General features: G+C 39.2%; 1 protein-coding gene across 13 annotated transcripts in view; it reads right to left on the bottom strand.

The window, feature by feature from the left end:
• MAST4 (microtubule associated serine/threonine kinase family member 4) overlaps positions 1–21,749 on the bottom strand; it is a 568,037-nt gene that overhangs the window by 52,176 nt on the left and 494,112 nt on the right. For all 13 annotated transcript variants that reach the window (XM_047728882.1, XM_047728886.1, XM_047728883.1 and 10 more), the window contains 6 exons: positions 21,006–21,084; positions 14,401–14,558; positions 12,068–12,143; positions 9,854–10,063; positions 4,508–4,609; positions 1,788–1,920 (listed from right to left, as the gene is read on the bottom strand). In XM_047728882.1, coding sequence (XP_047584838.1) covers positions 1,788–1,920; positions 4,508–4,609; positions 9,854–10,063; positions 12,068–12,143; positions 14,401–14,558; positions 21,006–21,084 — 758 coding nt within the window. The remainder of the gene's footprint in view (positions 1–1,787; positions 1,921–4,507; positions 4,610–9,853; positions 10,064–12,067; positions 12,144–14,400; positions 14,559–21,005; positions 21,085–21,749) is intronic.

The following is a 21,749-nucleotide window of genomic DNA, read 5'->3' as shown; positions in this document are numbered from 1 at the left end:
GTCTGTTAGTGTAAATGTTGACAAGAAGGGGTAATAAATGTAGATGAGAGTCTAAATAATGGCATGTTAAGGGGTAACAAAGAGATAAAAAATCACCGTGAGATCGGAATCAAGAATATGAAGTGTCAAGAGTTAAAAACAAGACTCCCAGAGATAAATTTGTATCACTAAACTCAAAATTTGTCCAAGATCACCATTAAGATTTTTTTTTTAGAGTCTCTATAAAGGCACATAAATGGGCCTCAGATGATTCACCTACCAAAGTTCAGCCCACAGTGATCTTTACTGCCGGGTTAAGAAAACTGCAAAGAGCCCACTCGCTCTACAGTTCAAGGGCTGAACCAACCTCAACTCTACCAGTGTGAACAGTCACTCTAATATACTTTGACAGCCTCCCCACTCCAATTATTTTCATAAAAAAAAAAAAATTAAAAGATGGCTGTTTTAAATAGGATTTCTGCTAAATAACTATTATCTGGGAAATACATATTATTTGCAAGCAGTGAGTAGTAATGGAATGGAACCAGGAGTCAGCTTTTGAAGCAGAAAGCTAAGGCATCGTTTTGCAATGCCTGAAGAGATTTTTAAAACTCATCTAAATACCATTAAACATCTGCCCTTTTTATTTCATTGATTTAAACCATTTCTGAAGACTCATGATTCAAAAAGGTAAAGATGGTAATTTAAAAGCCATGGGGAAAAAATCTCTCCCCAGGGAACTTTTCAGGAAAAGCAGCCACCAGCCTCTGATAAGTGATGAATCTGATGTGGTATTGCTTTCAGGACAATATAAATTTATCTGGCATTATCTCCCAGGAATGCATGCATCATTTCACTGGAAGCAAAGATCCGATGGCCGTAAGAGCAAACAAAGCGGGGGAAAACAGGAGAGCAGGGCAGAGAGCAGCAGGTTCCCGGGCTTTAGATGGGAAAATATCTGTGCCAACAGTTACCATCATTACAAACAATTGAGCAAGATAAACGCTGTTTGCAAATTCAATTTTAAGAACCAGGAAGAGGATTTCGAATGAAGGAGTCTTTGATTGCTTTTGACTCTTTCTAGGAGGTATGTAACTTAAGTGTTTTAAAGGCTAATCCAAATAATAGAGAGAAGGAAAGGGTTGGGGGCAGAGGAGTAGTTTACTGGTATTAGATTTTTAAAAAACCACTAATAAGGTGCTTAGTCTTCTGTGTATTTAATAACATTAGACCTGTAAGCTTTCAGAAACATTTTCCCCTCACTGGCCTTCCTGTATATTACCATTTTTCACAATTTTTTGTTACATGCAAAAATCTACCTACCACCACTGTGCCTCGTCTAAATCTATCATCAGTTGCATTACTCCCCAATTACTTTAAATGTCACTTTTAAATTAATTATAATTAATTTCTTTAGCAACATCTTCAAAATTAAAAGTACACTTGAGAAGAACCCTACTGAGCTTTGCAAGAGAAAAAATACTCAGAGAAGTCTGTAATCTGAACCCTCTCAGGATGCTGTGGTATTGTCAGGCTGACAGACCTCTGGGATTTCAAGGCCTTAGCCCCACACTCTAGGTAGAACACAAAATGGGTCAGGTTCACCCGCTCTTTGGGACTCAACGTAGTGAGTTGTGAACCCTATAGTGAAGGGCTGCTTTCTTTCTTCAAAGCACAACTGGTTCCCCAAATTTGTACTTTTCAACAGACGGAGCTAAATCATGTGGAAAAAGTAAAGACTTGCTAAGCTCTTGTCTGAAGTCGTAGCGCACAGTCAAGTGAAAAGTCAGCCCAACCAAGGTACGTACCTTCCAAAGGATCCTTATTGAGCCCCAGCTGGCTAATGATGTACCTGGGAATGTCAGTTTTAATACCCTGTCCTTCTTTTGCATGGCCTTCTGCTGCTTCCAATAGGTAGTAAAATTCTTCAGGATCAAATTCCTAGCAGAAGACAAACACAGATGTATACTTATTTGAGCCAAAATTCTCTGAGGTTTTATTACATAAATTCCTCTCACAATAAAATTTGCTCAATATACACATTTGCGGGTTATTTATGCAGGAAGGAAGCAAATGACTTTTTAAAAAGTACGCAATTTTTATTTCATATGTGAAGGCTTTCACATTCTAAGGCAATGCATGCATGTCCTTGGTAACTCATAGAGGAACCACTTCCAATTTCCTTAAAATGCAACCTTGGAGATATCCTATTGCTATCTTATTGAAAATGAACATGTCTAAAATTCAAATAATGCTTTTTTTAGTAAAATTTTTAAATCCAAAATCTCATCCAGAAGATTCAGTTTCTCTCTTTGCATAAACAGCCTCAAAAGGAGTAATGCATTAGAATCCATATTCTCAAAGGTTTTGCAGGAAACTCCATTAGTACAAAAGGGTGCAAAAGTATTTTTTTTAAATATCAAAATTACCATTTTTTGTCAGTACGTTCTAAAATTAAGTTAATATTCATGAAATGTGAAGATTAAGAAAGACAAAATTACAAAACTAATGCTATTACCTGTGTCTATTTTTAAAATTTGGTAGCACATTTTGCCTATGTATTTTATTCTCTTTGGTTGCTACTTCTAGGATGTAATAAAAACCTTTAGAGTTCTATCACTCTAAATCGACGTCATGGGTTTACTTGTTATATACAATTATGTTTGGAGATTTAAACCACAGAGGCTATTTTTAGTTAAATTTCCTAGATTTTATCCCCTCAAGATGTTTCCCATTTTGATTAATACCCCAACTAGACAACTTTAGAATATCAGCATTTCACCTAAGAATCACTCAAGGGTTTCTAAAGGCCATGTAAAAAAAAAATCTCGCTGCAAATGGAGGAAAGTCAAAACCAACATATACACTCAGCGCCCTTTTTAGAAACCTACAATGACACAAAGCGTAGGCCTGAAACAGCAGGCCTAAGACCACTGGTTGGAAACCAACCCCTCAAACTCTGAAGCTCCAGTTTCATTTGAGCTTTAATAGTGCTGAGAACAGTAACATTTTCAATTCTACTCTTAAGTTCACCTGTTTCTATCCCTGAAAGGTTATACTTTTACTTTTTCACTTCTGGTGAGGAGGGATTACTGAAAAAATTCATTTCCTCTTTTAAGGCAAAATCTTCTATTAGCATATCTGTGGCTGTCCAGAGAAACAAGTTTTAATGCTAAATGCTATTTTCCCCCCAAATGAAACAAATACAGGAAGTACAAACATGTGGTGCATAATTCAAAAAAAGTACAATGGGAGACGTAGTACAAAATGAGACTTCCTCTTGCCTGCGTTTGCCAGTCACATGGTTCTCTCAGAGTATTTGTTCCCCTTTATCCTTCCAGAGACAATGCCAAATGGTGCTTTTGAATCTGTGGTTCTAAGGGTCCTGGCGACTGATGGAAACACCTACTCCACCATGCCCCTCCCCGTTTCCTCAAGATTTCCCCTCTCACATGACTCACTGTGCATTGGTATATATTTATGGGGCTTGTGAACATTTCACTATTATAAAAAGCTATGCATGTTAATCAAAATAAGGACAAAACCCTAGCAATACCACCCTATATGTATATGTGTGAATGTATCATTCTGAAAACCCATACTGCATGGAGTGTTACCAATACTTTAATGGCAAGCAGAACTTAAAAGTGAGTGCTGATACTATGTTAAGTCCCTTAAAACTAGTCTTATCGGGGCGCCTGGGTGGCTCAGTGGGTTAAGCCACTGCCTTCGGCTCAGGTCATGATCTCAGGGTCCTGGGATCGAGTCCCGCATCGGGCTCCCTGCTGGGCGGAGAGCCTGCTTCCCTCTCTCTCTCTCTGCCTGCCTCTCTGCCTACCTGTGATCTCTCTCTGTCAAATAAATAAATAAAATCTTTAAAAAAAAAAAAAAAACTAGTCTTATCTTCAAAGCTTCATATTTGTTCACAGTGTGGACTGAAATTTCAGCCAAAATTACATGAAAGAAAAATTGTAAAGTAGGAAAATGATCAAGGACAATATAATGGACAAAATGAACTCATCCCTGAAAGTTTCTCTTCTTCCAGTCTATATGGGACGCTACTATACTCTCCCAAGTGGGTTGCTGCCGAGCATCTGTTTCTAACGTGCCGCATTTTAAGAACAAATACCAGTAACTGCAGGTTATGATAAACCCTCTCTCTGATTTCCCTCTCTCTGCATCTTGCCAACTCCAAAAAAGTGAGGCCCAGCAAGTGTTTTAAATGAGCTGTCACACAGTAATGGTGCTGAGATAAGATTAAGCCCATTAGTTCACGATGATATTTCCACTTCGAACAGAATGTGATATGATTATCATTCAATACAGCACAAGTCCTAGAATTTTTACTTAAAACCAGAAAACAAAATTACATGGGGATGTGCTCATAAACATTCACAAGTTGTAGCTCCTGTGGACTCTTTCCATTTAACTCTGGTCTTTGAAGCCAAATGAAACTGGAGGTTTCTGATGGTCACTGCTTTCCCACAGTTAACAATAAATAATGGAGTTCCATCTAGGGGCAACTTACCAGGCACTCCAATAACCGAGCTGGGCGGGCAATAACAATTAGGATCTTTCGAACTAGTTGTTTAATAAATGCCAATTCTCCACTTTCTGAACGATCATGAGCCTGTGAGAAAGCAACGAAAAGAAAGGTGAGACAGGGTTGCTCTACTAAATGGAAAAGGAAATCAGCCAAGTACATTAACCAGATAATTGCAAATATTTGAAAATCAAGTGATTTAGAAAATACTTTTCAAGGATTGATAAGCAAACATTATCGCTTCACAAATGGACACCATTAAACTTCTTTATCTACAAAATGGCTCTATTAGCTAAATTTCATCTGTAAAACTTTGATTTATTCTGTGTTAAAAATCAAACATCGAAACTCTCAATGTGAACCATGAATGATGGAGAGATTAACAGATTATGACACATTAAGCCCATGGTACACGTGGAGTGAGGGGCAGATAAGGAGACTTGATTTGCCAGATGTCGCAAAATGAAGTATGAAATGGCTAATATAGTGAAGGTCTGCTTTTGTTATTGTCGGCATTTAACATATTTATGTTATGAAATAGATTTTACATGTGTACCACAATTAGCTTATAAATTCACTATGTTATAATGTGTAAGAAGCGTGCATTGCTTACTTCAAATGTTAGGGGGATAACATTTATACTCAGACACACACATACAAATTTGGTTTCATATATTGAATAAATAATACCTAGGCACTCAACTCAGTAAAATTTAACTGACTTTCCATCTTTTTAAATTTTATGTTACATGCTGCCTCATCAAGCACAAAAAATATCCTGAGAATAAAACTCAGTTTGAATCATTTAAATTTTCAATGATATTTTCTTGAAGAAATGAGGTAAATCAGTATCAAGGCAGTCATAAAACCAAAGTTGTACAAGTTTAAACATGTAAACTTTTATGCCAACTCACTTTAAGGCTGTCATAATTTTTAAATTGTCATGATTTACTTTCCTCTAAGGACTAAAAAAACACACATCAAGAAGATGCTGGTACAATAGAACATAATTTCACAGACATACTAATAATTATTTAAAATCATTCTTGAAGGTGCTTTATTCTAAGAACCAATCCTCTCATGAAAAGAAGTGGCAGACTAAATCTGTGAAAAATTATTAAACTTAGTGGTAACAGGTCTACGAATTTTAAGCCATCAAATCAAAGGTAACTTTCCAAAATGTAGGTATAGGAAACATATATAGGTTAAAGCAAAAGAGCCAACATTTCAAAGAAAAAAAACACAGGGGAAAATGACCGCTGGTGAATAATTGTGGAACAGAATGCATTTAAAAAAAAGCAACTTGTAGCAACAACTACAGGTCCTAGCAATCAGTTGGGATGTTAAGACATGTATAAGGAGTTATATGTAATATTTAAACTGCCTTAGGTTTTCTTTCCAATTTTTGTTTTACACCAAAGAGAGACTTTGGAAGAGATAACGAATGCCAAGAAGCATGGTTATATGCCTTCTTTATAGCTTCTTCTTAATCAAAACTAAACAGAAAATCTTACAGATGAAACAAAAAAGCCACCTAACTTCGTGATTGACAATGTGGGCTACATACAGAATTTCCTCTTACTGTACTAATTACTGCTTTACAAATTCAGGAATATAAAGAAAATCTAAAAAGCCCGAATGTGTTTTGCTGAACTCTTCAAAGAGAAAAAAGAACTCTGTATCTTAAAAAATCTTTAGTTAGCTTAGATTACACAAATTCCATTTTAAAACTGTAAAAATAATCAGTTCATTCCTACTTCTTACTTCTAAGAATTATCAGCTGTAACTAAGGCCAAAACACACAATGGGTAATGTTAACTCAAACAACATTTTATCTACTAACAGTATTGGGAAGGGAGTTTTGTTAAGACAACACCAAATAAAATCACACAGTTAGCACGAGAAGAGAGAGTTTCCAGGTTGCCAACAGCAAGCGCCAACACTAATGGATACCCTGTGTTTGTATTTTAAGTGTTGGCTGCTATAAAAAATACTGAGACCCATATTTGAGTAGGTTATAGTTTCCTATGTATAGTATTTTCTTTGGCAAAATACACCTGAGAGAAAACACAGGGAGACATAAAAGCATTCATCTGGAATTGACCTAGACCTGGGGACTTTAAAAAGACATCAGTTAAATCAAGCTGTTCAAAGCCGCAGGGGGACCCTGCCTGGGTCTGCAAAAAACTGACAATGGGGAAAGTAGCCAGGAGATACCCTGCAGGCACACAATGCCACAGCTGGGAAGTGACAACAATTGCATCCTGGGGAAGGCCAAGGCAATTCCCACAATAAGACTCCATCTAAAAGGCACAAGTTCCCCTGTGACTGTTTAGCTCCAAACCCTGGAAGGACACTGTTGTTGCGATTCTGAAGACTGTTTCAATTTTCCCACAAGGAAAAAAAAAAAAAAAAAGGACTGAAGGAAATGTTTATCTGTGAAGATAAATAAGAAATTCCTATTCATAACCAAAACTTGCTCTTCATACCACAAATATACATGCTTCTCTGCTGAAAAGACAAATTTTCCTAAAAACCAACAATTAATTAACTAATTACTTTTTTTTGAGAAAGAGAGAGAAAGAGAGCATGTGAGGGGCAGGGAGAGGAGAGAAAAAATCTTAAGCAGGCTCCCAACCTGCTTGGACCCAGTGTGGAGCCCAACACAGGGCTTCATCTCAGGTCCCTGAGATCATGACCTGAGCTGAAATCAGGAGTTGGACACTTAACCAACTGAGCCACCCAGGCAACCTCAAAATCAACAATTTTTGTCTCTTATATGGTGCATTCACATGATTTTTGAAAGCTATGAATTTTTTTTTTAATAACTGCCATGAAACAATCTGCCAGGTCTGTTAAACAGAAATAAAATTCAGTGTGTGTGGGGGAGGGGTTAAAGATTTTATTTATTTGTTTTAGAGATACAGAGAAAGAAAGAGAGAGTATGAGCAGGAGGGAGGGGCAGAAGGAGATGGACAAGCAGACTCCATGCTGAGTGCAGAGTCCAGTGTGGGGCTGACCCCACAACCCCAAGATCAGGACCTGAGCTGAAATCAACAGTTGGATGGCCAACTGACTGAGCCATCCAGGAACCCCACTGGGAGCAGATTTCAAAGCAAATCACTCTGGACATTGATTCTATCCTTTTCAGAGAAAGCTTCTGAAGGAATGAAAAAGGCAGGACTAAACTAGTAATTTTAGTAATATTCTGGGACATGTATGTAGAATTACAGGAGTATCTCAAAGAAGCTGACTATACAGATACTCTCTTATCTGCTTCTTCTGTTTAAAAATGCACTATTTGGGGCGGCTAGGTGGTTCAGTTGGTTAAGCGTCTGCCTTCAGCTCAAGTCATGAGTTTAGGGTCTTAGGCTCAAGTCCCGCATTGGGCTCCCTGCTCAGCAGGGACCCTGCTTCTCCCTCTGAGCCCCCTCTCCTTTCAAAGAGCCCTCTCATGCTGTTTAAGTGAAATCCCAAAACAGATCATTACAAAATGCATTGTGCTCAATGGGCCATGTTAGGGTTTTTACTTGTAGGCGGAATGGAGTCACTGAAGACTCTTAGATAGATGTTCTTATAGCCTCATAGGAGCAAGAATGTGGGGGTTAGGATTACCGCCTTGGTGGAGAGATACTCAACAGCCAGGCAGACACATGAATTTGAAATCTAAGGGAGAGCTGCTGATCTGAGATGCAGAATGGAAGCCATTAGAGTTCATGGGTCTTTAAGATAGCCAACAAGATATCTCAAGTGGGGAGGAGCCGTGGGCCACCAATCAGATATGGGAAAGCTAACTTCTAGAAAACACAAGTTAGAAGAGCCCTTGGAAGAAGCAGAGAAGAAACAGAGGTACCAAGAATAAGAATATCTTGAAAGGAGGGGGAGGGGTTAGCAAGAGAGAAAGGGAAAACTTTAGTATTGCTAAATCTAATAATATTCAGTTAAACAGGCTGCTCTGAGAGAATGTGCGGTGGATAGGACAGTAAGGAGGAGAATGGACTTCAATGAGTTCAGTGAGAGGAGGTCAGAAGCCATTCACTCCACAAGCGTACTCCTATGAGTTAGACGTTATTCTAGATGCACAAAACAGACAAAATCCCTGCCCACATGGCCACTATAGCCTATGATGCAGGCAGTCCCTGAGCCATCAGTCTGTGATGACGTGAGTAAAATTACTGAGAGTAAGCACTTAGCAGCTCTTATATTTTTACATTGCTTATACATCCAAATGCACGATCATTTTCCTATACATTTATTTTCATTTTAAGATGCGGAAGAATAGGTGCAAGACAAATTGGAAATGAACACCAAAACCCAAAAACATCGTATTTACCAGCCCTAAAATATGGTGAGAAACAGTGCCTTAATGGACCACGATAGGCTGAAATATGAGTAATGGGAACAAAGTACAGAAAACTCTGTCGGGATGTTGGGATGGGAAAGAAAAGAAAAATAGTGGCTGTCGGTCAGAGAGAGATCTCACCAGAACTAAACTCAGTTGGGGCAGATAATTTCCAGAAAACTAGGATGCTAGTATTTTCCTTCAGGTCCACGCAATTATTTACATATTCATGGTTAGAGAAAAACACGTACAATCATGCTGACATGGGCATAGCTTCTGCCCTGTGAGGTAGAGAACTACAATACCGAATATATAGGCTAAACAGGTTTTACTTATAGGTTGTGGCTGATCAATTTCAGTCAGTAGAGCAATATATACACTAATTGCATTCTACCATACACATTCCTTCCTGTCCTGGCTGTTATCAGGAGCTAAGCATTCAAGGGGTTGGCTCAGGCAGGCCCTATGTTTATCTGTCTTTTGGAAATTGGATATTTCGTTAGAAGAGGAACTGACACTAATGAAAATATAAGTTACCATTTACTGCCCAATACCACGTGCAGGTCAATTAATAGGACACAGGCCTGGAAGAAGCCAGCGGTTTTCCATTTAGCTTTTTCAGATATTAGGACTAGATAGCATCCTCAAATAACACACACGTACTCAGGCAATCTATAACTTTATGGTTGGGGGTGGGGGGAAAAATCACTGCCTCAAAATCCTTCACAATCCACTTATCCCAGAGCCATAGATGGTTGGATCCTGAGGTTCCTATAAAGGTTATTACATTAACTTTCTATTACTATAAATGATGACGACAATCAATTTATAGAAAGTAGCAATCAGTTTTTTCTTCTTCTTCGCTTCCCTCCGAATATGAACTCTATCTCACGGTTAAAAAGTGTAAGCAAATGCACTCGTGAAATTTCTCTTTTTTCAGGGGAAAAGCAAAATGAATCAGAAAACTTTACATGGTATGTGGTTCATACCTCTTGTAGCAATTTATCTAATTTGTGCTGTAATTCAAGGAAGTATCGTGAGGTGATGAGACCCTGGTGGGATTTATCCAAGCAATCTCGAGCCAGTTCAATAATCTGATGGTGAGTGAAACTAAGCACTCCATCTGCTAGAGGAAGTACGTGGTCAGGGGAGTAGCTGGTGATAATTTCCTTCAGACGTTCTTCCATCTGAGCTGTAGCCTAGTTAGAGAAGACGTGCACACACAGATGAAATACAACAAAACACACATACGGACAATCATCACATTTATGTAGCATTTTCAGAGGCCTCCACAAATTGTGAAACAGATATCTCAAAATTAATTGTGTATACACAACATCATTATATACTTGTCAAAACCCACAGAATACACCTCCAGGTGTGAACCTTAAATGTTAACTACGGACTTGGGGTGATTATGATGTGTCAAGGCAGGTTCATCGATTGTTAATAAATGGACCGCTCTGATGGGGGATATTCCTTGTGGGAGGGTATTTGGATGGGTGTGCTGGAATGGGGAGGGTGTTGTGGAGGCATGGTCGGGGGTATATGGCAATTCTTGGTACTTTCAGTTCAACTGCACTGTGAACCTAAAACTGCTCTAAAAAATAGTCTGTTTTTTAAAAAATATTATGTAAATTCAATTATCAAATATTGTATGTTAGTTTCAGAGGTAGAATTCAGTGATTTATCAGTTGGATATAACACCTAATGCTCATTTAAATTTTATTTTTTTTTAAAGCAGCAACAGCAGCCTTATCTCATGGAAGAAAGATGTGAAGTAAAGGGAAACTGACTATCCAAGGGTGATAATGGTTTTTTTCTATCCTATCAAATATAAAATGGTCAATGTCAGCTTCTTCAAATAAGCCAAACAATACTGTGCATTGTTATGTTTTCATTTTAAATCTTGGGCTCTTTCTTTCACATGGATGTTCAACAATATCCAGTTAAATTTTTACCTATTCAAAACTCAGGACTGTTGCTGGAATTCCGCAGGGTGGGCCAAGAGTCATTTTGTTCAGTAGGTTTAAAAGCACCAGAAACATCCTTACCCTTCTCTCAAAAAGCTACATCTTGTACAAAAGGCCAAGGAAATTCCTTGGGTACATCTATCAAAAATTTCCTTTGCAACTCTGATTTCATTTTCTGTGATGCCCTAGTGTCTACTCAGTATCCCCTGGTTATATTAATTGTCTATGCAGAGAGGGGTGCCCTCTGCCTCCTGCTCCTCTCTAAAATCCCAACCAGCACTGACTATGAAGAGTCAGGACCTATTTCCCTGGTGACAAGGGACAGGTAATTAATAGCTAAGACGGCTTTAATCAATGACATCAATGTTGGGTTCATTACAAATAATAAGTACTCTACTTGTGATTTATGAAACCAGAGATTTCCTTTCGTTTTCTTGCCTAGGGCTACACGAGTAGCTGGGGAGGAACAGGAACACAATGGAGAGGCTGTCTTCTCCTGACTGTGCAGGAGCACTAGGGGAAAGGTCGTGCAAGCCAGGGACGGGGAGCGTCAAACGGCAGCTTTCCGCAGCTGGGGCGTCTGTCAGCAACTCTTTAGCAAGGCTTTTCAGGCTCAGTGTGAATTCCCTTTGCCATTCTATTGGGGAACACTGCACCTGCACCTTCTCTTCTAAATTAATAGGGTTAGACATATAATTGCTGAAGACACAGGAAGTCACAGAAAAGAAAAATGAGGTTTTTGGGGGGTTGTTTTGTTTTTTAAGAAAAAAAGACGTTCATCATATACCACTCTCCAGGCGTCTAAGGAAGGAAAAGGATTGCCCTTGACGCTATATAGCAGGCCCAGACAATGGGCAAGCGAGCATGTGGGTGCAGAGTCTCCCTCTCCCTGTGGCACCCCACCAGGCCCACCTTGTGGGTTGGGCAACTGGCAGGATTTGCTCTAGAGGGAGTTCAGCACACAGAGAGTGTGGTTAGTGCTCAGTCATTTAAAGAAAAATTGTTCAGTAATTTTTACCTTTCTTAGAAGCTGTGGTGCTGTTCATACAGTAACTCATTACTACGGGATTGGCCCATCCCTTCCCATAACAAACCACCTTATCTCATAACAAACCACCTTATACAGTAACTCATTACTACGGGATTGGCCCATGCCTTCCCATAACAAACCACCTACACCCAAATTGCCCGTTGGTTTAGATGCTAGACATCTTCAATTCAGTTCATTACCTTTGGGAACCTCTCTTTGTAGACATGGTTCATCATAATTATTTCATGGTCACAGCAGGCGGGAGAACGTCCAGGGCTACAAGCAAAGCAAATTACCCTTTGAAACTTGCCTCAGCATGAAATGAAAATAAGCTTTTTATTTATAAACAACTGGTTGGATCAAAGTACTATACAACCTTTGCAAGGAAAGAATATTAGGTAATAAACTACAAAATCAGTCATTAGTACATACATAAATACCCACAAACAGTGACACCCTGAACAGGATTCAAAAAGGAAGCTCTAGAAATGGAATGCCACGAAATAATGAGAGCTACAATATAAAGGAGTTCAGAAACGTTCTTAAATCGAGATTATATTCTGTATGTAGAATGCATTTCTATTGTTCTGGAAACCAATTAATGAATTGCAATATAAAACAAAATAAGATCGTTCCAAACAGCAACATCGAGGACACACTGAACAGTGCAATTTCACACTTTTTTCCGACACCTGCGCTCTGCCACATGCCACTGAAGAGGTCTGACGGTCTTCCACGGCACAGGCTGTCACCACTGAAATCCATTTTCTAGCCTCGCAAAGATCTCTCTGGGGTGCTGAAGTCAGCATTACGTACAATATGAAACAGAGGCATGGAACTGTTGTGTGCTCTTCTTCCTTTCAATAGCATGTTTCTTCCTAGTGTTACAGAGTTGGGCAACCTCAGTGAGGATGGTGTTTACCCTTCTGAGAGAATACAGCCTGTACTAGATACCCAAGGAACTCCTTTCATAAAACCATAAAATGGGCACCCATTGGTAAAACACAATGTCCCTAAATGAATTCATAACATTGAACTTTTATTCCCTAACTCAAAATAACAACACGCCAAATCATTCAATGTGGGTACATTAACTATCAGTTTATTATCCTAAATAATATCCCAGCCAGGGGCACCTGGCTGCCTTAGTCAGTAGAGCATGAGACTCTTGGGCTTGGGGTCATGAGTTTGAGCTTCATGTTCAGTATAGAGTTTACTTTAAAAAAAAAAAAGAAGTACAAAGGGGAAAACCCTTATCAGTAAACTTTGATATTCAACTGAATACCTGACAAACTATTTTTACAGTAAAATCTTCAATAGGAAAGTATATCAATTCTACAGCTGCAAGCTTCATACTGTGGAGATGGACTGCCTTGATCATCCTGCAGAGAAGGACCTGCTGCCCCAGCAGTTGGGACTACAGAAGCCATCAGCCATCAGTCCCTTCAAAGATGGCCTCAGCTGCAGTCACCTCACCCAGGCCAAGTCCTTCTCAGGGTACCGCACTCAGCAACTGAGGTAGGCATAAAAAGTAAGGGCCATTTGGCAGAGAGGGATAACTCTGATGGTCATGCCACACCCAGAGCTCCCTGTGGAGTCAGCTGTGTGGCACCTAGAGTTCTTTCTGCTCAAGTCAGCTTGCTGGCCTTCCTCACATGGGATAAATCCTAGGCACCCCCTAATAAACATCCTGAACACAAATCTGTTTTAGAGTCTACATCCTAAAAAAAAAACCCAAAAACAACAAAACCCCAAAACAACAACCTGTAAAACACATCAAACTATCTCTCTATATTTCTGGCCCTACTCAATGTCAAAATTGAAGGGACATAAATTCCTAATAATTTATTCATAAGCTTGGAAAAAGTAAAAACTCATGAAGGGAAGAAAGATGAAAAATATAGATGAACTTTTATAATGTGGAATCTAAAGGAAAAATCTTTTTTTTTTTTTTTTTGCTGTCCTTCCTTTTTAGCCAAGCTTACTCATCTTAAAATAAGAACACTAAGTGCTCCTGTACCACAGTTAGATTGACTTGAAATTTCCAGTGCAAGAAGGTTTTACAGGAGGTCTCTTTAGTCCATCATGATTATTGCTACTCTCCCAATTTACAAATCGAAAGAAATTCAAAGAAAAACAGAGGGCCGCCTAGGTGGCTCAGTCATTAAGCATCTGCCTTTGGCTCAGGTCATGATTTCAGGGTCCTGGGATCTAGACCCAAATTGGGCTCCCTGCTCAGCGGGGATCCTGGTTCTCCCTCTTCCACTCCCCCTGTTTATGTTCCCCTCTTGCTGTGTCTCTGTCAAAAAAATAAATACTATTTTTTAGAAAATAGGAAAAAATAAAAACAGTAAGATGCCTTTTAGTGGTAATTACCAATATCACGTAGAGATTGGAAAAAAATCACACGATATTTGGGGTAGTGCACAAATCAATTCACACATAGATGAAATAGAGGAAAAAACGACTTCCCTTGAAATGGTTAAAAACAGATAATCCAATTAAGCAACACTTTTCAATCAGGTCCACCTACCTCAGACTTCGGGAACGGGGGCGCATAGGCGTGTTCCTGCATCTGTTTTCTGTGGCAATGCTTTCGGTAGTACAAAAATGTTTCGACAGGAAGTGCAATTCATCTGGTGTTGGCTGGTAGGGTAACTGATGCAGCTTCTCCTGGGAGGAAGAGGAGGACTACAACAACCACAGGGAGGTTAGAGGACCATGTGAGAAAGTGCATTCAAATTCAAGTGAATTCACAATCAAAGCAGTGAACCTGGGTGACATCACCATTTTATAGTTTCCCTTTCACATTATAATTATAATAATTAGTGTCTAAATGTATACCCTTACTGCTTTCTCAGTGAGGTCAAAATGCCCTCCATATTTCGTCTCATTTGTCTACATGACCATTTCCCAGAAGATAGTTTCCTCTCTTGCAGAAAATCCAGGCTCGGAAAATGGGGAGGCCTTGTTCAAAGCCAAGGCAAGAAAGTGATACCTGGACAATCTGGGTGCATGAAATGACAGATTAGTTCTCAACTGAGTATGGTACCCTTGCTTGGACCACTGCTCACAATTAAATACTGTGGCTTTCCGGTGAGTAACATAAAATGACTTTTATGATGTGTGATTATAAATAACATAATGAGATCTTCCTTTACAAGGCATGCTGTCTGTCGATACATTGATATGTGCCTTGGGTGAAAAGGTGAAGAGATGAAGATACTTTTCTCACTAATGCCATTATTTTAAAATTTGGAATTTTTTTTCTTCCTTTTTTCCTTTGGCTAAGACTCCCTCTTCTCCCTCTGTCTCTCTCTCTCACTCTCTTTCTCTTTTTATTAACATATAATGTATTATTTGCTTCAGAAGTACAGGTCTGTGATTCATCAGTCTTCCAAAATTCACAGCACTCACCATAGCATATATCCCCTCCCCTCTTTTCCTTTGTTAAAACAGCTTCAGTGGTGGTTTTTTAAATTTCTTGCATATAGATTTGCTTTTTGAAAACTGTCACTTCATACTTAAGAGAAAGGTAACATAGAAAAAGAGAGTAACTAAATAACATTGTTTTTAATCAATCTGAGAAATAGAACTAGAAAGCAAATAGACTTTTCTTTTTGTTTTCACTGGGAGGTAAACTCTATAAGCAATTCTGACAAAAGCAATTCTGACAATTTTGAGCAAAAGAAACATGATTAGAATAAGCAAATTTGTAAAGTTAACACTCATCCGAAATCTCAGTTTTAAGTTTTCTTTAAAGCTGTCATTAGTTTAACAATAAATGCACTTCATAAACACTGAAGCATCACAATGCAGTAACACTAGAAATTAATGACTAAAGCTTAAAAATACCCTCATACCTTGAAATTATAAAACACCTTACAAGTCCATACAGAGACAAAGAGGAATTTTTGTAATGTAATGAGATTGTTTTATAAGCCATAAAAATGAAAACGCTGCTGGAAAAACTTATGAGTTAAACCAAATCTCTATTCAGAAGAGTATAAGCACAGCCTTAAACACTTTTTGCTGGGGAAAAAAAAAACACAACAACAATAAAACACAATCTAAGTCAACTCAAGCAATCAGGAAAAGAATAATAAAATCACCGTAAGCAGGAGAGAAGCCTTAATGATCAAAGTGAAGATGAGGAAATTAGCTAATAAAAAAATGTAAGTAAGAATCTGTACATAGGTCTCAGAGGAAAATCAATGTCCACAATTCTGTATCCAGGACTGCAAAACCCTAAAACCCTGAAGTTTATTCCTAAGACTACAGGAATCCCTTCCGATGGCCCAGCATCAACTGAGCTCATGGAAAGCTATTTAAAATATGCATTCAATCCACTTAGTGGGAATGTTGATTCAGGCTTCTATAGAAATATTGATATATTTGATTGTGAGCCGCTGGCCCAGGTGCTGCTGGGCTGTCAGGGTAAGTACAGGGATCTCGTTACCTTTCTAAAATATGAAAATTAATTCCCAAACACACTGGGCTCTAGAGTTTCACGTAAAGTATCAGAGGCCTGCAGTGACATGGAAATGACAGCAAGTGACTCTTGGAGGGAAGGAGCAGAAAGGTACTGGGGTGGGGGCAGTGTTTTACTTGAACCTTTAACATTTATTAAACAAAATAACAATTTATTTTAAAAAACAGCCCTAGCAAATGTAACAAAATGTTAGCAAGTGTGGAAAATTCTGTGGTTCTACCATATATGCAGCCACAGAATAAAACTGCCTAAGGAATGTGCCCCAGGTTTAGCGATAGGGAATAAGGCAAAATGAATGATGCAGTGGTGTCAAATGTTCCAACCTTAACACTAGTAAAGAAGAGAGGAGGCAAGGACTCCTCTGGGGAGAGAGCCTCCTTCATCTCAGTTGGAACAAGCAAGGTACAAATGGGAGGAGGGTGATAACCTATTCAAGGGACAAAGGCTGGGTTCATGGCATTGGGGACAACTGTACGCCAGGAAAATGGGGCCCCAAAAGGGAAATGGTATTGGACAATCGAAAAATCCAAGGTTAGGTTTTAGCAAAGATCAGGGACTCATTCAGTGGAGAACTTTCAAAGCCAGCGAGAGGGACAAGACAGCAGAGGTGCAGGCTTGCCCCAAGACCGCACACCATACTTCCAACCACCTCCACTGGTCAAGGCATCCTGGGAGTCCCACTTGGAGGAAAGCTTCAGTAATTGGTCTGGGAGTTTCCGATAAACTGTGTCTGATTACTTTACACTTCTAGCATATTCTCTATGTGTGGTGTCAGGTCTCCTCACCCAACTGGTCTGCACATGACTTTTGATAGCATCATAAATCAAACCCACATTCACAGAATAGAGAGTTACATAAAAAAGCTGTACAAGACTTTCCCAAAACTGTTCTGAATGATGATATCATCTAATCGCTCCAGATAACCATTTTGCAACAGACAATACTCATATGAATGCATAATTTCCTACTTCTTATTAAATGCAGTATCATTTTATAGTCATACCTCACATTTGTATAGGTATTTACATTCTTATTTCCATTTCCTTAGCAGAAAATAATTCATCTGTTAAGAAATATGGGGGAATGTCCTCCTCCTGCTGCAGTTCTGTGTTACTTATTTTGAAATTAAAAATTATGACCGCAAAATTATCTTGGAAAAGTTCCCCACTGATTAATTTTAATGGAAAACCCTGGACTTGAAAGAAGTTGCAAAACCAAATGTTTCCCGGAGGGACTGATGAACTTCCTACGACCAAAGCTTTTCAGTGTTAGAATACAGCATTTTTAACACTTGCCAATGGTACAGTCGCCATCTATCCAAAGGATGAAGATGTGATGTTTACATTTCAATAGTAGTAGTGCTGGAATTCAGCAAACAACACAATTACCTGCCAAACTTAAGTTGTATGTTCCAAGTGTTTGTAATTTTGTGTTCTGTAGGTTTACTTTTAAAAAATAACGAAAATGCATTTTGATTGGCCTCATGGCTAATAGTTAACCCACAAAATGAAAACCGGAGAGTGCCTCAGATAAGATTTAGAAAAGAAGAAAATGAGGGGAGTCTGGCTGGCTTAGTCAGTGGAACATGTGACTCTTGATTTCAGGGTCATGAGTTCAAGCTCCACAGTGGACATAGTGATGAACTTAAAAATAAAATATAGTATATCCTTTTAAAAAAGAAAGAAAAGAAGAAAATGTAACTACTAAGCAGTTTTGGGCAAATTTTGCCCCACTATGTAAAGGACAAGAACCCAAAAACCCTGAGAGAAATGAAAAGTAGCTTTTCAAATTTTCACTCCTTATCTTTATCAACAATCAATAGGGAGACTAGATAACTGACCTTTTTATATGTGGAGCACCTACACTTCACACACTTAACAGTTCTGTGCATCTTTTGGCACAAAGTAATTTGAAAGCTAAAATTTTAGAGGTGCCTGGATGGCTCAGTTGGTTAAATGTCTGCCTTTAGCTCCGGTCATGATCCCAGGGTCCTGGACGGAGCCCTGCAATGGTTCCCTGCTCGGTGGGGAGTCAGCTTCTGCCTGCCACTCTGCCTGCCTATTCTCTCCTTCTCTCTATCCTCCTGTCAGATAAATAAATAAAATCTTGAAAGAAAATGTTATTTTGAAGGAAATAGTAGGAACATGAGGTCAACAATTGTATGTACCATCTTCTTTAATAAACATTTAAGAGAAAACCTAAAAGCTATCTTAACGCTGGTCAGCAGCTGTCAGAAACACAGCAAATGTGTGTGCGTGTGTGACTAAATGTGGTCTCGTGGGGCTTCTTCCTTAGACACATATGGAAGTCAAGGATGGTGATAATTCATTGTGCCAGAGGGCCAGGTCATGTTTATTAATTAACATATTTAAGAAATACCATGTAAATTCCTTAAAAAGAGCCAAGAGCCTGGAGTCTAGACCTGACTGTATCTTTGAGAAAGGAAGGGGTTGGTCAAAGCCCCTCAGTGTGTCATTCCCTGTGTCTTACATTTCTGATAAATAAAAGGAAGAGAACGGTAGCAATTGCACAACACAGTGTGTTGCTGGGATTAAACAAGACTACTATGTCACACTGGAAGTAGTCAGGCTAATGTCTAGCACATAATAAATATTTCTATACTGGCTTTTAAAATTATTTGTACCAAATGATGTCTGATTGTACCATATGAGAGACTGGCTTTTTAAAGTGGTGTATGATTTAATAGTTACAGATGGAAAGATCTTGTACTCTCCCCTATTTTTCTTGCAACAGTCAAATTACTGTATATATACGACACTAAAATTTGACTGAAGGGCGAAGCGAGGTCATAGAGCTGAAATGAACAAGAATCTGGAGACAAGAGACTTCTCTGAAAGTCTGTAGAAAGTTAACTTCCTACAGACTTCTCTGACAGTCTGTAGAAACTTAACTTTCAGAGAGTTACCCTTGCTTTTCTTTTCATTTAGTTTTAGCATCCATTTTCACATTGGAGTTACCCACATTTTCAACATCTAAAATCAACAAATGACCAGTAATGACTCTGGACACAGCAGCCCAGGGTGGCGTCACTATTTTTTAGTGACAGTTTTATCCACTGAAACCATCCATGAGTCTGAAGCATCCTCTCCAGGTGCAAGGTTTCTGCATCATTGAAATGACTCAAGGCTGTTAGGACGCTTCACCAAAATTATCGAATTGGACAATAAATTCACATACCAAACTAAATGGAACAGAAGATGTGAAAATAAATTACCTCTCCTCAGTAAAATACCAGAGAGATGGTAAAAAATAATCCAATGAATTTTAACAAGGCAGTATTAAAGTGCTCCAGAAAATTCACATTATATTGCATCTGGAATTTTGGAAACACATAATGTAAGGCAGCAATGATACCAGTTAGTTTATAAACAATGATAATGTCCTTTCTTTTTTTAAAAAAGCATTTATTTGAGAGAGAGGGAGCAAGGTAGCGAGGGTGGGGGTGGAGTGGGTGGGAGGAGAAAGAGAATCTCCAGCAGATTCCCTGCTGAGTGAGGAGCCTGCTGTGAGGCTCGATCCCACAACCCTGAGATCCTGAGATCTTGACCTGAGCCGAAATCAAGAGTTGGACACTTAACCTACAGGGCCGTCCAGGCGCCCCAGTTGTAATGTCTTTTCCATATAAGTACGTGCTGAATGTGCGTGCTTAGCACAGAGCTAAGGCCTGTGAAAAACCAGCAGCACCAGCCCAGTGGAACAATGGATGAATAACCCTACACAATAAACCACAGACTTTCACAAAATGAAGATGGAAACGGACCAGAAGGAAATCTAAAATCATCAGGTCCACATTTCTGGTTTGTCCAAGGGCATTCGGGCCATTCCATTAGGTATGTATTGAACGCCTACAACAGACCTGGGGTTTCTAAATGACCTCCAGCTTCCAAAGCTCTGCAGAGACAGATACCCCACAACACCACTAATTTAAACTGAGAAAGCATCTATCTAAACTTACTGAATTGTTTCCATTCGTTGGTAGAGCTCGTGTTGAAATGTTACAGTTTGGGGCAAGAGCATCCTTCTTTCTTTATCCTATTTCCATGGCTTCATTTTGTCTCTTTGTCTTAACTTACTACGAAATTCTTTTAATCTCTCCTTAAAAAAATGTCTTACCTAGGAGGTACAGATTTAAGGCTTGACATTTTTTTTTTCTTAATTTGAAGGAAAAAAACAAAGAAACAAAACAGCAAAAACAAACAAAAAATCCCTGCATTTAAGCCACACAAGAGGAAAAAAAAGACCCGGGCCATCAAAGTTTAATGGCATTTTCAGTACTGATATCACTGGTGTGGAACCAAAGCAATAAAACCAGATTGCATTTCGCCCCTCCACCGCCCCCCCCCCGAACTACAACAAATGGTATTAAAACAAAAGCTCCCAATCTCCTCCAAACTTGTGATCCTGGGACTTAACTCAATTTATGTGCCATACATAGTTTAAAAGCTTGCAGCAAAGAGTATGTCCTTTTTACATCTGTCAGCTCCTCATGTGATGAGGAACCTATTCAGAGTGACAGACATGCCAAATTTATCTCCTCCTTCCTACCAGGAAACACCCAGAGAAAACACGTGCTATGCCAGAGAGCCGTGTGATTGTGAGGAAGAGGAGAACAATTCAGTACTTACAGAGACTGTGGAGCTGGGCGTGTTTGTCCCATAGCCAGAGGAGGGGAGAGAAGCCAAGGACCAGCGGCGTCCATCAGTCCTATTGAGAGAGGGAGATTAACTTTGGCCAACACTGGAGCACTATTACAGGGGGCCCCCAGGGAAACCGAGCATTTGTATCAAACAAATGATACAAATACGGTCAGTGAAGATGTGGAAATGTTCAGTACGGGCCAGAGTAAACAAACATTATACAGCAGGTTGACTTTTATTTAAACTGAATCGATATAGCCAAACAAGTAGAAAGTGAATGGGTTGATCCATATTATTGATCTCTCACTAACACACTTTGACAAAATGAATACTGGGGATAATTACAATGGTCAGACTCAGCAGATTCAAATGAATAAAAACAGAAAGGGAGGAGGAAAAAAAACTTGTGTCTGGAGGCTGATCACTGAGGTCACGGGTCTCTGGAAGGGACTGAATTCCAGCAAGGTCTAAGAGCCTGTGGGGACTTCGATGACATCCTAAAAACTCTCCACTTATTTTCAAGGGAACAGTCTTCCTCCTCACACCTAGGGAGGGGATTAGTGGGGCTCAGGGCTGGTTCAAGTCTTTTTTTTTTTTTTTTTTAAAGATTTTATTTATTTATTTGACAGAGAGATCACAAGCAGGCAGAGAGGCAGGCAGAGAGAGAGGAGGAAGCAGGCTCCCCGCTGAGCAGAGAGCCCGATGCGGGGCTCAATCCCAGGACTCCGAGAT

Source organism: Lutra lutra, chromosome 5, assembly GCF_902655055.1.
Source record: "Lutra lutra chromosome 5, mLutLut1.2, whole genome shotgun sequence".
Taxonomy (NCBI): Eukaryota; Metazoa; Chordata; class Mammalia; order Carnivora; family Mustelidae; genus Lutra; species Lutra lutra.
This window is presented reverse-complemented; position numbering and strand designations above follow the sequence as displayed.